General features: G+C 39.9%; 2 protein-coding genes across 4 annotated transcripts in view; one reads left to right on the top strand and one right to left on the bottom strand.

Annotated features, from left to right (window-relative positions):
* The window catches only part of LOC125034198 (fibrocystin-L-like), a gene marked incomplete in the record, with an annotated part of 1,068,345 nt that overhangs the window by 299,533 nt on the left and 751,312 nt on the right, over nt 1-17,500 (top strand).
* Nucleotides 1,936-16,908, bottom strand: LOC125035346 (neural Wiskott-Aldrich syndrome protein-like). Of its 3 annotated transcripts, none has more exons than XM_047627679.1 (11): nt 16,726-16,908; nt 14,133-14,349; nt 13,533-13,658; nt 13,215-13,316; nt 6,576-6,675; nt 4,572-4,776; nt 4,234-4,360; nt 3,599-3,968; nt 3,122-3,396; nt 2,911-3,000; nt 1,936-2,643 (listed from the first exon to the last, which is right to left on the bottom strand). In XM_047627679.1, the coding sequence occupies exons 1-11, from the start codon at nt 16,839-16,841 to the stop codon at nt 2,473-2,475; spliced, it is 1,899 nt and encodes a 632-aa protein (XP_047483635.1). In that variant the 5' UTR covers nt 16,842-16,908; the 3' UTR covers nt 1,936-2,472. The 3 variants fall into 3 exon arrangements, with proteins under 3 accessions (XP_047483635.1, XP_047483643.1, XP_047483650.1); XM_047627687.1 differs by lacking the exon at nt 16,726-16,908 and adding an exon at nt 15,106-15,213; XM_047627694.1 differs by lacking the exon at nt 16,726-16,908 and adding an exon at nt 15,121-15,208.

Genomic DNA, 17,500 nt, shown 5'->3' with positions numbered 1-17,500 from the left:
GTTGGGAAAGATTGAGAGAGGCTTACGTCCTGCAGTGGATTGACTCAGGCTGATGATGTTGATGATGTGTATATATATATATATATATATATATATATATATATATATATATGATATATATATATGATACATATACACATATATGATACATATACACATATATATATGATACATATACACATGTATATATATAATGTGTATATATAATGATTATTGGGCAACAAGTATTGCCAATGTCTCCGTATTCCTATGTATGCTGTATATCCATCCACATTTTTCATTTTGTTTCGTAAAAGTTATTAATCAATAAACTAAAAATGGAATAACAAAAAAAACCCTGAAAGAACACGAAAATCGATTTATAAGAATTGTAACGGCATTTAAGTTAGTATTAACAGTAAAATCTTGGCCATGCACATTCTCAAGACAAAAAATAAATAAGTACATAAAAAGCTATCGGTGCGTTTTATATTTTTTGCGGTTGCATGGTTAGGTGGTATGACCTGTGGTGTCGTTGTGGTATGCTCTGTAATTCCTTTGACCCTTACGTAGTCACTAAGGCATATAAACCTTCGAAATGGCGGTCATGAAATCAGTACAGAGTTAATGTTAATCTTATGTTATATATTTGATTAGAGCTTCATATTTACAACAGTGTGTTTCAAAACTATTTTTTTGAGCACCGCTCGCGAAGGTCATTATCGTTGAAGCTGATATGAATGGTGATTTGAGAAGTGGTATGCTTTTGATTAAAATGTTAGCTTGTTAATGTTGAAGTAGTGGCAGTGAGTAGAAATGATATTGATAATAAAGATAATACTAACAATGAAGATTATATGACTCATTATGATAAATTCTCCGCTTCGTTTTAATGTTCTGAAGATGTTTGGGACAATCTCGGTAAATTTGATAAACCAAGCGTTACTCAAACCTAACTTTTATTTGCTCGTGTTTTTTAACGGGTGGATTGTAAACAAAAAATATCTGCTGATTATATTCGGTTTTGAAGCGGATCCGCATTTGGAGCCGTTATAAAATTCTTGGTCTTCAAATTCTGTGGTAAGTTTGTTTATTCTGAAACTCGCATAGAGTTCTACACTGTGAGTACTTTTTAGCTACTGTTATCACTCTCATGATTACATTCACACATTTGTCTACATGATAAGATACAGAATCGCAACCGTTCCTAAAATAATAAAAATAGTGCGCCCAAAGTAAAGTCATTGTCGAGAACAGAGGAGAGAATATGGCGCCTCCTTGCCATCATACCACTGTGCCTTCCCATTGGTTCGATCTTCAGCTCTTGGCCTCTCGTTTTGCCCTTAGAATAGGTGTATCTATTGTGTCTTCTCGTTCTTGTTAGGTCTTTTATCAGGTTCGTTTTTTTTTTTTTTTTTTTTTTTGTGTGTGTGTGTGTGTGTGTGTGTGTGCGTCTGTGTGTCTGTGTGCGTCTGTGTGTCTGTGTGCGTCTGTGTGTCTGTGTGCGTCTGTGTGTCTGTGTGCGTCTGTGTGTCTGTGTGCGTCTGTGTGTCTGTGTGCGTCTGTGTGTGTGTGTCTCAAATGTCTTCCTCTTGTCAGTCGCCCTACGCTTTTCCTGGAAGACCGAGGTGTTCATTGGTGGGTCTTCTTAGATCCTGTCCTAGACGTCCCGATGCCTTTCTCTTTACCTGCTTTCCTTTATCCTGGTTGTCTTTGCCTCTCGTTGGTTCCCCGTGGTATTCCTTAATATTCTTCTGTAGATCTAAATTTAGTTTTTTCTGCTCTTTCTCAGGCTCTCTTCTATATATTTCACTGCACATATAACATGCCATACTGTAGGGATTTTTTCCGTAGGTTGAACAAGAGTGTGAGATGCACTTTTTGAGCTGTTAATCTTAAATTTAATTAATTGCAAAGTTCTGATAAGTTCTAGTGGGAAAAAGGGTAAGAGAAACCTGTATTTTTCACCGTTTATTTACGTTTATTAACATAAAAAGATATACATTCACGCGTTCATTTTAACAAGTTTGTTGAATAATAGTTAGTGTATTTTTGTAGAAATGCAATGTAGATATTTTTGTAGAAAAGTGATAATACAAGTTAGATACAAATTAAATTATATCAGTATATACATACATTACATTACATGAATATATATCATTTGCACAATATTTTAGAATACAAGCTCGATTCCTAAAAATTAAAGGATGCGTTTTCATAAACGGTTAAACATCTACGGTCATTATCATCGAACATACCCAATTTTAGTTACCATACACTGATAAGATATAAAACACAAGCTCAATCAAACACATTTTATCTCCCGTTATAATGTTTCGTAAAAACATACACTCGAATGTACAGCTAAAATGAAACCCAAATGATATAACGCTACAGCCTACCACAAAAAAGCAACATATAAGGCCAAGCGCAGGAAAAGGAGGGCAGACTCTGGACCCAGCCTCGCCAAAGCACGACCCTCAACAGCCCCACTCAGTCGTCCTCATCCCACTCGTCGTCGTCGTCGTCGCCTAAGGATTCCTCAGAGTCTGAGAGGGCGATGAAGTTGGACCTCTCCTGCAGCGCGCGGTGGAGGTCCAGGGCCATCCCTGTGAGTCCCACTGGCTCGTTGGGGTCCGTCTCCTTCGCTTCAGCGGCCTCCACCTGTGCCCGGGAGAGGGTGCTCGGTGTCATTGCTCAGGATAAGAATGATGAGCGTTTCAAAATGATCGTACAAAAATCAACAGGTTCGTTGTTACACTTTCGGAGGAAATCTTCTAGATTGCTTCTTGATTACTCAATTGAATCTACATGTTCATTCATACACTTATATATTAAATCGACTAAACTTTATAAAATCTTCGATATCTTCAAGCATAAATGTTAAGTTGTCAAAAGACAAAGTCACGAACTTTACTACAGGACGCTTACCTTGCGCAGCTTCACGCCCGACTTGATGTCTTCTAAGAGCTGGCCGCGGCTGTCAGGCGCGGGGGCGGGGGCAGCATTCCTGTCTACTTTCTATTACAGAAGGAAGAGGTAATAAATAGACTCTTACGAATTTCGTCTTAAATTTCATAATGTATTCTGATTAAAAGGGAAAAATGTAAATCTATAGTGTTAACACGGACGAGCCACTTACCCTGAGGTTCTTGCCTCCCTGTATCTGTTGCAGGAGAGCTGAGCGAGGGTTAGCAGAGGAGGAGAGCCCGCCGGAAGGCGGAGGAGGGGGCGGTGGGGGAGGAGCCGCGGAGCTCGCGGAGATCGGTGGAGGCGGCGGTGGGGGAGGGGGAGGGGGAGGAGCAGGCCCAGAAGGTGGTGGTGGAGGTGGTGCCGAAGTCATAGACGAAACTGGGGGTGGCGGTGAAGGAGCCATGCCTACGTGGATCCGAGAACCTGGACTGCGACCTCCGTAATCTTGCAAGGAAAAAACAATCAGATCTATGAATAAGTTCCGGCATGATAATGTTTAAATGTCAGGAGCAACCAAGCCGTGCTTTCAACCTGATTCCCTGATTAATGATGATGATAAAGATAAGTATAGATATTGATGCAATTTATGTAGATATAGATTGATCGAGAGTTTGTGTGGTCTTTTATGCATGAAGAAGTCTCTCACCTTGTCTTACAGGCGGAAGAGGAGGGAGAGGCCTTGACTGCCATGGTGGCGAAGCTGCTGACTGCTTTAGTGGTGGAGGCGGTGGAGGGAATGATGTAGGTGGTGAAGGAGACGGTGGAAGGGTTGCCAGTGGTGGTGGTGGTGGTGGAGTGGATGATGAAGGAATGGGTGGTGGAGGAGCGGGTGCCAGAGGAGGCACTGGAGGAAGTGGCCTGTGTTGGGCGCTGCTTTGCCAGTCCTCGACGTGGCGGCGGGTGGAGTACCTCTGGTTCTCCCGCTTGGCCTCTTCGAGTCCGCCGGACTGAATGATGAAATCGTAGACGAACTTCCGCGTCTCCGGGTCCTCCATCTGCTGCTTTTTCAGGCCGACCTGAGGAGGTTGCAGCAGAAATGGGGAGTAAATTTTGCAATCTGTTTTGACTCTCATCACTGGCTCAAGTCCGAGAATTTGCATATGATAGAACAATTGTTGCATTATGGAACTCTCTGGAGTAAGGTAGCTATGAATAAAGGAATAAAATAGTAAAACGCTGCAATATAAAATCACAATTACAATAACACCTAACAGTGCCGCATAGACATTTAATTTCCTAAGATTCCTGTCAGCATTTAAGCTACGATTACTTGATACTCACAGCTAAAAATAAATCCATGAGTTCATCGTCAAACTTCTGGTCAGAGAACACATTGAGCTTATTGTCCTGGTCGAAACCAGCGTGGCTAAGGTGCTTGAAGTTAGTGGGTCCTCCGATCATGGCTTTCCTGCAATGGAAATACAAATGTTCCTCCAGTGGCAAGTAGAAGGATGGAAGAGGACATAAAAAGGAAAAGATGCAAGTCTTTGTCCAAAAGGGAAAGAGAAAAATGGCCATATATTTCTTCATCTGTCTTTTTTTTCCCCCGTTTCTGGAAAATAATAATGACGTTATACCAGCAACAATGCAATCTGACGTTGACACCAACTCCTCTTTACCTCAAATTCTTCTTCTTCTCTTTGCCTCTTATGTTCAAGTTGAACTTCCTCCTCTCTTTAGGTTCTCTCTGCAACATCGCTTTGTTATTGGTGATATTGGATGGCTGGTGGACCGTCTCCTGAGATCTTGCCGTCGTCATGGTCGGCTGGTTCTCCACAGACCTCAATTGCTGCTGGTGTTTCTGCATCCCTTGCCGCATGCGCTCTGCTCGGGAGGCCAGGGTCGGGTCACCAGGAAGGGCGATTGGAAAATATCAAGAGGATTTCATTGATTTCTGGGAAAAGGGGAAGGGGGAGGGGGAGGAAAGTGAGAGAGGGAGAGAGAGAGAAAAAAAAGAGAGAGAGAGAAAAACAAGAGAGAGAGAGAGAAAAACAAGAGAGAGAGAGAGAAAAACAAGAGAGAGAGAGAGAAAAACAAGAGAGAGAGAGAGAAAAACAAGAGAGAGAGAGAGAAAAACAAGAGAGAGAGAGAGAAAAACAAGAGAGAGAGAGAAAAAAAAGAGAGAGAGAGAAAAACAAGAGAGAGAGAGAGAAAAACAAGAGAGAGAGAGAGAAAAACAAGAGAGAGAGAGAGAAAAAACAAGAGAGAGAGAGAGAAAAACAAGAGAGAGAGAGAGAAAAACAAGAGAGAGAGAGAGAAAAACAAGAGAGAGAGAGAAAAACAAGAGAGAGAGAGAAAAACAAGAGAGAGAGAGAAAAACAAGAGAGAGAGAGAAAAACAAGAGAGAGAGAGAAAAAAAAGAGAGAGAGAGAAAAAAAAGAGAGAGAGAGAAAAAAAAAAGAGAGAGAGAGAAAAAAAGAGAGAGAGAAAAAAAAGAGAGAGAGAAAAAAAAGAGAGAGAGAGAAAAAAGAGAGAGAGAAAAAGAGAGAGAGAGAAAAGAGAGAGAGAGAGAAAAAAGAGAGAGAAAGAGAGAGAGAGAGAAAAAAGAGAGAGAAAAAAGAGAGAGAAAAGAGAGAGAGAAAAAAAAGAGAGAGAAAAAAAAAGAGAGAGAGAGAAAAGAGAGAGAAAAAAAGAGAGAGAGAGAGAAAGAGAGAGAGAGAGAAAAGAGAGAGAGAGAGAGAAAAAGAGAGAGAGAAAAAAGAGAGAGAAAAAAAAGAGAGAGAGAGAGACAAGAGAGAGAAAAAAGAGAGAGAGAGAGAGAAAGAGAGAGAGAGAGAGAAAGAGAGAGAGAGAGAAAGAGAGAGAGAGAGAAAGAGAGAGAGAGAAAGAGACAAGAGAGAGAGAGACAAGAGAGAGAGAGACAAGAGAGAGAGAGACAAGAGAGAGACACACAAGAGAGAGACACACAAGAGAGAGAAAAGAGAGAGAGACAAGAGAGAGAAAAGAGAAAGAGAAAAGAGAGAGAGACAAGAGAGAGAGAAAAGAGAGAGAGAGAAAAGAGAGAGAAAAGAGAGAGAAAAGAGAGAGAAAAGAGAGAGAAAAGAGAGAGAAAAGAGAGAGAAAAGAGAGAGAAAAGAGAGAGAAAAGAGAGAGAAAAGAGAGAGAAGAGAGAGAGAAGAAATAGAGAGGAGAGAGAGAGAAGAGAGAGAGAAGAGATAGAGAGAAGAGAGAGAGAAGAAATAGAGAGGAGAGAGAGAGAAGAGAGAGAGAAGAGAGAGAGAAGAAAGAGAGAGGAGAGAGAGAGAGGGGGGGGGGGTAAAGAAATAGGGAAAGCGAAAAGAAGAAGAAAGAAAAGAAAGAAAAGAGGCAAAGTAAAGGAAACGACAGAAAAAGAGGAATGGAGAAGAGGATAGAAGAAATAAGATGGAAGGAAGAAATGTGTAATATTTCACTGACAAATCTACATATTTCTAGATTTACAGAAAAATCGAGAAGAATCAACCCACATTTCCTCGCCAAAAATACAGTGCTCCAGACAGTCCCATTTAGCAAGTCAAATTACTTAACATAAGAATAAGACTTCGACGCAAATAAAGTAAAAACGAATTTACGAAATGAGATGCACACATTTGTAACTCGAAAGCGGATAAACGTTTAACGACCAAAATCGTTTCGAAGCTGACCTTCTCTCTTCCTCTTGCGATTCAACAGCAGGTTACTGACAGCAGCGTGGAAATTCTTCGAGTCCGTTTCGTCTGCGAAGTTGAGGCCGATCATCTTCTCCTTTAATAAAAAAAAGGGGGGGGGGGAAATAAAATTGATATATGCATATGGATCTACATATACTTTCACCTACTTTCACTCCACGAGCAAAATAAAATCGGGAGGTTTTCCTCTCTCTTTTTTACTTTCCTCTTCTTTGTTTTGCGCCTCTTACTCGGCCTTTCTATCTCCTTTTCCTTTTTAATTTCCCTTTCCCTCTTCCTCTCCCTTCCCCCTCCCTTTCCCATTCTCCATCGATGACTAGAGATGGAGGAGATGGAGGAGATGGAGGAGATGGAGGAGATGGAGGAGATGGAGGAGATGGAGGAGATGGAGGAGATGATGGAGATGGAGGAGATGGAGGAGATGATGGAGATGATGATGATGATGATGATGATTTTTTTTCGTGAATAAAGATTGGGTTTGAGCGGAAACGAGAGAGGACACCCTCCACGGCTCAACCCCCTCCTCCCCCCTGGGCAGAGTGTGGCGACCAGCCAACGCCTCGACGGCATCTTCCCACGGCTAAGGGAGATGGAAGCTTGCAATGCAGCCGAAGAACTCGACAGCGAAGCGATGAATGACGTCCTTCTCCATTGTATGATATCGATGATTGACGTCAATAAAGAAGTAGGCTTTCTGCGTGACCGTGTCACTGTCCTGGAGGGGATCGCAGCCCGCCTGGAGAAGATCCACCCTGAGGACGAGATCCAGCCCGAGGGCAACATCTCAGCGGCTCACCTTCCTTCCGAAACGGACGAACCCTGGCAGGAGAACTCATCGCGGCGCTTGACATCAGCGTGGAGCGGGTGTAGAGGGTGGGTGGCGCTCAAGCTCTCAGCAAAGCCCAAATTATCGACAGAAACAACAAGGTGGCAAATATGGCGCATTTCCGTCTCAAGGGGACGAGGGTGAGGCGGCGCGAGGCGAGACCCAGGCCGCACAGGCCATATTGCAGCAGAGGACGTTGAATACACAAGTACTCAACTCTCTATCTCCTGTTTTAATCAAGGTGGATTTAAACTTGAAACTAGTGCAGTATCGCAAGTCTGATATCGTCGTTATCCCGGAAACAAAATTGAAGAAAGATGTTCCAGGATACAGATTCTTTGGTAACAGAAATCCAACATCAGACCGCGCAAAACTGGATGACGTGGTATTGCTATTCTGTTATTAAATGGTTTTGTGACATGTTAAGAATAGATAAACAGTACGCAGGGATTCTGCCTTTCCCATTCTACTTCGAGCTGTTTATCTCCCCCCTGCAAACCCCCCTATGGCAAGGATCCAGATGGATTTTTCGGGAATTTGCTCAGCACTGCTTACTCTTGTGAGCCCAATCTCTACATCGTCATGGGCAACTTTAACTATTAAACTCTTTAACTCTTCTAGAATCGGCACACTTGACGAAACAGCCAGTGATCCTGCGCCGATAGGGTTGAGGAAAATCATTGGCAGAGTGACTGCCGCCCACAAGAAACATTTTATATCATACATGAGCGATGCAGATGGAGTTCACATCTAGATGACTGGATTAATGTGTCTGTTGCCAATAAGGGCGGGAATTCAGTTGTTGACTACTTCGTTTGTAATTACATAGTACTGAATATTCTAAATAATGTAGTGTTACCCCTTTTTTCGATTTCCTGGAGGAAGCGGATTTGGTGGTATCAGTGCCGTCAACTGGCCATCGAGGTGGACATGCAATCGTGTCTACAAAAGTCGACATTTCCGACTCTCACAACTCGTTAAACAGTAAGAAACATTCCATTTCAAGATTTTCCTTTAAACTGATATGCTACCAGGAAATATCGATGCAGAGTGGTACCTGTTGAGCTCCTGCGAGACGATTCATTTATTAATAAGGTAGCGGATCTCATAAGAGATTATCGACATTACGTATTTAGCCAAGGACAAACAGACAGCAATTACGAAACTGTTTTGAAAACGTATAGGGATATTATGGATAAATATATGAACCTTGTTCGGTTACCCATTAGAGAAAATGGGGAAATGGCAGAGAAAACGGAGGCCTGGTGGAACTCGGAACTGGATGACTTACGGAAATTAGCGAAGAAAACGACACCGCAGTGAAATACTAAATCTTAAAAAAATATATCATAAACAGTCACTCTTTATTTGATAAAAACTTTCAGAAAGAAAAACGAAGCTACATTAGAAAATATCAAGTCAATACAGACAATTTAAATAGTATTAATTTAAATCAGTTTTAGGAATAAATTAATTAATTAAAGCCTAAAACCTAATGAAAGGAAGTATATGACGAGATCGGAGACATCGTAACTGATCCAAAATATGTAATAAAAAAATGGAAAAGTGACTTGAAAAACTATACTTCTCTATTCCTACTATTTGTGAAACGGACAATTTTGACCGAATTTCACTACAGTATTAAGACTGTTCTTAGTGAATTAGAATAAAATCCTTACTTACATTCAATCAATCTTTTTAATGGAAAGATAAGTTTCGAAGAAGTTGACTAAGTGATAAGGAATTCTAAATGCAGGAAAGCAGTAAAGAGCGACATAGAACCACGCCCAAAGGGAATGTTAAAAAAAAAAAAAAAAAATCAATATCCACTGCACTCTTTTATAGTCAATTTGATAAATATTTTGAACTTGGCATTTGCCCGTCGACGTTTGGGAAGGTAACTGGCAATCCTATACCTAAAGGGACAGACGGGGATCCGAGTGCCACTGAATTACCGAAGGATGTCGCTGCTCCCATGCGCTGGGAAACTTTACTCAGCTATCTTAAACAACAGACTGAAATCTTATCTTGAAAAAATTATATTCTATAAAGACATGCATTTCTGACGAAGATATAATCGAAACAGGTCAAATGCATCTCTTGTATTGTAAAGATATTCATTCTCATTCATACCTTTTATACATTTGTCAACATGAGTACAATTATATTCTAGTTGAAGAGCAAAGTGGCTTCAGAAAAGACAAGCGTCTTGAAAATTCGTCTAAGTGAGGGAATATATACATTTTAGTAAGGTTTTTAAAATGGTAGATAGGCTCTGCCTTTTAGTCAGGCTGATGAACATTGGAATTACAGGCAAATTATACTGGTCAGAGTAAATGGGTACCTTGCAAATAATAGGGGTGAGAGAGAGAGATTTTAAGTGTAACTTTGTTCAACATTTCTAAATGGTTTAGACAAAGAATGAAATTAAGAAATGTAGGAATTAAATTCGGGGATCAGTTACTGTCAGTCCTTTAATATGCAGATGATATCGTGATCCTTGTGCAGAATGAAAGTGACCTTCAGAAGCTCCTCGATATAATATATAGTTGGTATATGAAATGGAGGCTACACTCTAATAATAAGACACAAATAATGCATGTGAGGAAGCCTCGCAAACGCTAAATTCTATATCAGTAACGGCACGGGTTTCAAGACCTTCATAAAGATGTTACGAAGCTTAGGAGTTCACAAAGGTAGAAATGTTGCGCCTGTGGGACCGTCTTATCCGGCTAAGTTCCAACAGGCTCCCTCGTAAAATATTCGAGACTAAATACAATAGGAAACTAAACTTGTGCTCAGACTTATGTCACATTTTCGATCAGCTCAGTAAACTAAATATCTCTTATGAAAAATGTAAGATAGACAGTCTAGACGTTTCACAAAAGGAACTGTTGTCAGTATATGAAAATTAATTCATGTTTAATGTTAATACAAAACAAAATACAAAATTGCGACTATACAGAACGATTAAAAACACATTAGAAAAAAAATAAGTATCGTTTTGCGAAGCGAACAAATTCATACAGCTTCCATTGATTGTATAACAACTGCCTTCCACGAAAGAAGGGTAACCTTGTAACTATTTTTCCCAACATTAATATAACTTTAGTCATACATTTAAACCTTGATTTTAGTGCTGTATATCTATTGTATATTATATATGTTGTTATATATTATTTAATCACTAAGGACTGGTTACACTCACGTAAAAAAATATATATAACGTTAAGCTTATTGGGTAAAGTAAACAAAGTGTCTATATTTGTCTGTCTATCTGTGTCTATATTTGTATGTCTATCTGTGTCTATATTTGTCTGTCTATCTGTGTCTATATTTGTCTGTCTATCTGTGTCTATATTTGTCTGTCTATCTGTGTCTATATTTGTCTGTCTATCTGTGTCTATATTTGTCTGTCTATCTGTGTCTATATTTGTCTATCTATCTGTGTCTATATTTGTCTGTCTAGCTGTGTCTATATTTGTCTGTCTAGCTGTGTCTATATTTGTCTGTCTAGCTGTGTCTATATTTGTCTGTCTAGCTGTGTCTATATTTGTCTGTCTAGCTGTGTCTATATTTGTCTGTCTAGCTGTGTCTATATTTGTCTGTCTAGCTGTGTCTATATTTGTCTGTCTAGCTGTGTCTATATTTGTCTGTCTAGCTGTGTCTATATTTGTCTGTCTAGCTGTGTCTATATTTGTCTGTCTAGCTGTGTCTATATTTGTCTGTCTAGCTGTGTCTATATTTGTCTGTCTAGCTGTGTCTATATTTGTCTGTCTAGCTGTGTCTATATTTGTCTGTCTAGCTGTGTCTATATTTGTCTGTCTAGCTGTGTCTATATTTGTCTGTCTATCTGTGTCTATATTTGTCTGTCTATCTGTGTCTATATTTGTCTGTCTATCTGTGTCTATATTTGTCTGTCTATCTGTGTCTATATTTGTCTGTCTATCTGTGTCTATATTTGTCTGTCTAGCTGTGTCTATATTTGTCTGTCTAGCTGTGTCTATATTTGTCTGTCTAGCTGTGTCTATATTTGTCTGTCTAGCTGTGTCTATATTTGTCTGTCTAGCTGTGTCTATATTTGTCTGTCTAGCTGTGTCTATATTTGTCTGTCTAGCTGTGTCTATATTTGTCTGTCTAGCTGTGTCTATAGTTGTCTGTCTAGCTGTGTCTATAGTTGTCTGTCTAGCTGTGTCTATAGTTGTCTGTCTAGCTGTGTCTATAGTTGTCTGTCTAGCTGTGTCTATAGTTGTCTGTCTAGCTGTGTCTATAGTTGTCTGTCTAGCTGTGTCTATATTTGTCTGTCTAGCTGTGTCTATATTTGTCTGTCTAGCTGTGTCTATATTTGTCTGTCTAGCTGTGTCTATATTTGTCTGTCTAGCTGTGTCTATATTTGTCTGTCTAGCTGTGTCTATATTTGTCTGTCTAGCTGTGTCTATATTTGTCTGTCTAGCTGTGTCTATATTTGTCTGTCTAGCTGTGTCTATATTTGTCTGTCTAGCTGTGTCTATATTTGTCTGTCTAGCTGTGTCTATATTTGTCTGTCTAGCTGTGTCTATATTTGTCTGTCTAGCTGTGTCTATATTTGTCTGTCTAGCTGTGTCTATATTTGTCTGTCTATCTGTGTCTATATTTGTCTGTCTATCTGTGTCTGTATTTGTCTGTCTATCTGTGTCTATATTTGTCTGTCTATCTGTGTCTGTATTTGTGTGTCTATCTGTGTCTGTATTTGTGTGTCTATCTGTGTCTGTATTTGTGTCTATCTGTGTCTGTATTTGTCTGTCTATCTGTGTCTGTATTTGTCTGTATTTGTCTGTCTATCTGTGTCTGTATTTGTCTGTCTATCTGTGTCTGTATTTGTCTGTCTATCTGTGTCTGCATTTGTCTGTCTATCTGTGACTGCATTTGTCTGTCTATCTGTGACTGTATTTGTCTGTCTATCTGTGTTTATATTTGTCTATTTATATCTATGTCTATACCTATGTCTATCTGTGTCTATTTGTCTGTGTCTATCTGTATGTCTGCCTGTGTTTGTCTATGAAACTGACTGTATTTGCCTGTGTTTATCTCCCTGTGTTTGTGTTTGATAGTCTGCGTTTTTTGTCTATCCTGTCTCTGTGTTTGTCGGTCCGAGTTTGTCTGTAATAAAGATCAAAATAACAATGGTGGTGGTGGTGAGTGATATGATGGTGATAGTGATAGTGATATGATGATAGTGATATTGTGATAGTAATTGTGATATTGATGTGATAGTGATTGTGATATTGATGTGATAGTGATTGTGATATTGATGTGATAGTGATTGTGATATTGATGTGATAGTGATTGTGATAGTGATGTGATAGTGATCAGATGGTGATGTGATAGTGATCAGATGGTGATGTGATAGTGATCAGATGGTGATGTGATAGTGATCAGATGGTGATGTGATAGTGATCAGATGGTGATGTGATAGTGATATGATGGTGATGTGATAGTGATATGATGGTGATGTGATAGTGATATGATGGTGATGTGATAGTTATATGATGGTGATGTGATAGTTATATGATGGTGAGTGATAGTTATATGATGGTGAGTGATATGAATATTACCTCACAATCACGATAGTGATTGTGGGAGTGATGGTTGTAGTAATAGTGATAGTTGTAGTGATGGTGATAGTGATGAAAGATTATAAAGATGATGACAATGATGATGACAGTGACAGTGACAATGGCGACGACGATAGTAAAAAACCTAGTCGTAATAGCGACAGTAATACAGGACTCACAAAAGCACCCACTTACGTAAGATTCGAACTGATGGAAATGAGGTCGAGAGTCGTGATAGGAAAATTCCCTGTAGATTTCCTGCTCGAAGACCCTTTGTCCTGCAGCGTAGTCGTAAACCTAGAAGATAGCGACAGAACAGCGCTCAAGTCTTTAAAGTTCCCATTTCTTCTCAAAATGCTGAAATAGGTTGTTACCAAAGAAATTTAAAGATGAGAATAGATGGTTAGGGCAAATTCCTGAGCAGTCGGGGCATATCGGATGGAATGAAATACGGATTAAAAAAAAGAGAATGGCTGACGACTGATGGAAAGAGAAAAAAAACAAAAAACTCACCTGGATGAAGAAAGACTTGCGGATGTTGTCTTTGGTGAAGGTGGCCACACCGCAGTGCAACTTGTGCCAGCTGTTGTGGTGAGGGGGTTCCGTCCCGTACATCTGCACCACAGCCGTTGCTTGTGACTGTGTGGAGGAATGGACATTTAAAATCACCGAAAAACAGATAAAGCCTTTTTTGTTTTTGTTTTTGCTCACCTCGGGAAGATATGGAAGTCCTGAGATGACAATGACAGACAGTATCATGGTTTAGGGTCAGCAGTTGATTTTAGCAATCAACAAATTTCAGAGATGGTCATTTATTTGAAGTTCGGTGTGAATAGAATATCAACTCACTGATTGTGATAATTTTTTTTAATGAGTCACTACTTTTATTGACGACCTGCATTAGTGTAATTATCCGAGTCTCAGCTGACACCTGCTGGCGGCAGTACCTTATGAAAATTTCTTCTGACACACCACACCCTGACACTGTTCCGAACCAAACCCACTCAATCCTTAGAAAGCCAACAACCCTGAATATTACCTCACAAACAGGGCTTTCAGCTCTAGTACTTTCGCCCCCCCCCCCCCCCCCCGTCCTCATCCCGTCAGCCTCACCAGACACCGCGGGCCGAGCATCTTGAAGACCGCCTGATTCTCTTCCTCGCTCAGAGTGTTGGACGGCCTGTGCGACGGCGCCCTCGTCTGGCCCGCCATGGTGACGCCCTGGTCCGTCCGGGGGGCTTCCTTGACCCTGTCCTTAGCGCTCTTCTTGAGGCGAATTCTCCTCGACCATTTGACGCACTCCTCGTCGCACTCAGAGGGCCGACTCGTTCTGCGAAGGGCGAGATAACAGTGAAAACGAAGGGAACATTGGGCCTTAGTGTAAATGTGGAGGTATCGGAGGATGATTCTAAGAACTCATACTTAAGTCCCCCTTCAATCATGTAGCTTCCTCGTTTTCTTTCTTTACAATGATTGAGCTATAACTAAAATAAAAACCATTTCTGCATATTCAGTCCTTGAACAATCAAAATTAAAAACACCACATAAATAATCTTGTAACACGTTTAATAAATGTTACTGCCGAAGACACGAAATGTAAACAGATCAACCCTCAGCAACGGTGAACGGATTTCAAAATGTCATTATCATGTTAACTTACCTTACTTACACACACATTCATACTGCTTAGCCCTTGCTTCATACGAGTCATTGAGATGCAAATCAGATATGCATAAGTAGCAATAATCATATAATATCAACAGATACAGGTGATAAGCTGATCTTTTCATGTTGCTTTACTGTACAGCTATGGAAAGGATCTTTATTCATCCGATACATTACTAAAATTCAAAGAATATTCACATTACACATACTATATAATTAATTATATTACTTTTGACTGTATATATGCAATCATAATATATGCTTTCCCTACATATACTCTTCCATAATATACAATACAGAGAGCACGATACATTTTTTTTTTCTCGAAAGCCATCCAAAATCAATTCTCTGAATATATTTTCTAAATTTGCCTGAAAGCAGATAGTCGTTTCTTGAGAACGGCCACAGACCACTGACCTACCTGATACACTCTTACCAGTGAGACTATTACGAGGTGAATCCCGCGTTCTATACGATATATATGTAGCTTCCTCCAGGCACCTTTTTATCAGGAATGTTTTTATATCTACTGAATACTATCAGTACCTAGCACACCGGTCTTATCTTTGTCAAGGGTCGATAAGAGTCTGGGTTGCCATATGTCAGTTCTATATAATTAACAGCAAATAACCTGACTGCACCTGTTGTCGTTACCTCAAAATTTAGAATAACAGTCTAGTGAACGTTGCTGGAAATTCAGTCACAAAAATCAGATTCCCATTTTATCATAATTTAATCGGCTGAAAAATAGTACGTTCGCGCTTCTACCTTTTATTCTAGCTTATCTGATGTTACCTCCCCATTCGTGATCTCATTATAAAACGAATAAGCTAACAGAATTTTCTGTAATCAATATTTCACCCATCCTTACCTGAATGAATAATGAAACAAACTTGATTTTGAATGGACATTTTCTTGCTCTAAAAAAACGTACATTTGGTCTTAAATTCATATATCTACCATACGTTTTGTGTACGTGTACTCTTTAAAAAAAAAAAAAGTATATAGGGTTCCTCACTTACACAGTCTTAGTAATTCCCCCGTGGTGACTCTCGACACGGAACTATGATATCCTCTAGCCAAATCCACTTGAAAGTTGATGGTATATAAGATTGGGGACTTCAGTTCGATAGTGGCGCAGTGTCAAGCCATTGGGGAGATTTGGTAGCGTCACAGTTATTCTACCTTGTAATTATTAATCCTTGATTCTGTTGTGGTTTCCCAAATTATATAAATAGAAGTATTGGTGATTATTTATGAATCGATTAACTCCATATTACTCGAGCCACAATTCGCCCCCAGACCCCCCACTCTATCGAAGACTTCGCCCCTGGACTTCTACCCGATCGCCATATACAATCGCGCACATTTGTCGCGACTTTTCTATATTTATGGCGTCATTACACGACAGAGGTTATTTCATGCATCATTGGCAGTAGATCTTCGTTCGATTTACCCAACTTTCTGATGTGGAGGTTATACCATAAAGGATCTTATTTTTTGTCGTTCTGACCATCACACACACTGTTTATTTTGCATCATATGGCTGTGTGAAACAAACTATACCAAAAAAATATATGCAGCTGCAATACAATCATGTAGCTTTTCTTTGAAAAACCCTGTGTTTTTAAAAATATTCAGCCTCTGCCACTGGCCTGGCAATATGGCGAAAATATATTTTTTTTTAAATCATTACATATATTCAAACAAGGAAAACGTGGCGATCGCTTGACATTGTGCCACTCTCAGACCGATAAATGTAGGCCTTCCATTACAGTTCATAGCAAGTCACGGGTTGATTTCGATCGAACATAACCATAATGACTACGAAAAAAAAAAAATTGAAAGTAACTGAGGAACTCGTGCATGTTAATACATTTAAGTTCACGGCTATACAAATATCCCAATATCAATATAGCCAAAAAACCTGCTTTTCTATTAATCATTACAATGAAACTATTCCCATTACAATACACATACTTAATCTGACTAATCCCAGCAGACTCCGCTTAATTTCAAACTGTCAGTATTCATTGCTTACCTTCTTGATTCATTATACACTGTATCATCATCACTCAGGCTCGAACAGGAGACCCTAGGGCACTCAGGTATTTCATTATGGAAAAGTTTATCCCAGGGAAAAACAATCTTATCCATGACGACGAACCTAATCCAAGGTCCAGTCAAACACAACGTAAATACAAGACTGGAGGAAAAACAGGGACTGCCGCTTTCAACTTCGTAATAGAAGACGTTTCTAAAGAAGGTTATAATGAGCTTGTTAGACTGTTTGCTGTTCTGGGGATTTAGTATCTATATCCTAGTTTGCCTAGTTTTTTTTTTTTTTTTTTTTTTTGGGGGGGGGGGCGTGTATATAATTTTTGCGAGATTCCTTTTTGGTTGAGATTTGCTTTTGTAGTGTGATGCAGCTTTAATTATATCCTTCTCTCTTCATCGTTTAAGGTTTCTCAATGTAATTAAGGATAATTGCTAGTCGTCTTCAGCTGCACAATCACTGACACACGTACTTAGATAGACGGATATGTGTGTATGTGTATATATATAAATGTATGCATTTATACACACAGCACACAAACACACACACACACACACACACACACACACACACACACACACACACACGCACACGCACACGCACACGCACACGCACACGCACACGCACACGCACACGCACACGCACACGCACACGCACACGCACACGCACACGCACACGCACACGCACACCCACACCCACACCCACACCCACACCCACACGCACACGCACACATGCATATGTATATAATTTTATATATGTG

This window comes from Penaeus chinensis, chromosome 2, assembly GCF_019202785.1.
Source record: "Penaeus chinensis breed Huanghai No. 1 chromosome 2, ASM1920278v2, whole genome shotgun sequence".
Lineage (NCBI taxonomy): Eukaryota > Metazoa > Arthropoda > Malacostraca > Decapoda > Penaeidae > Penaeus > Penaeus chinensis.
The sequence above is the reverse complement of the archived record's forward strand: the minus strand, read 5'-3'. Positions and strand labels throughout refer to the sequence as shown.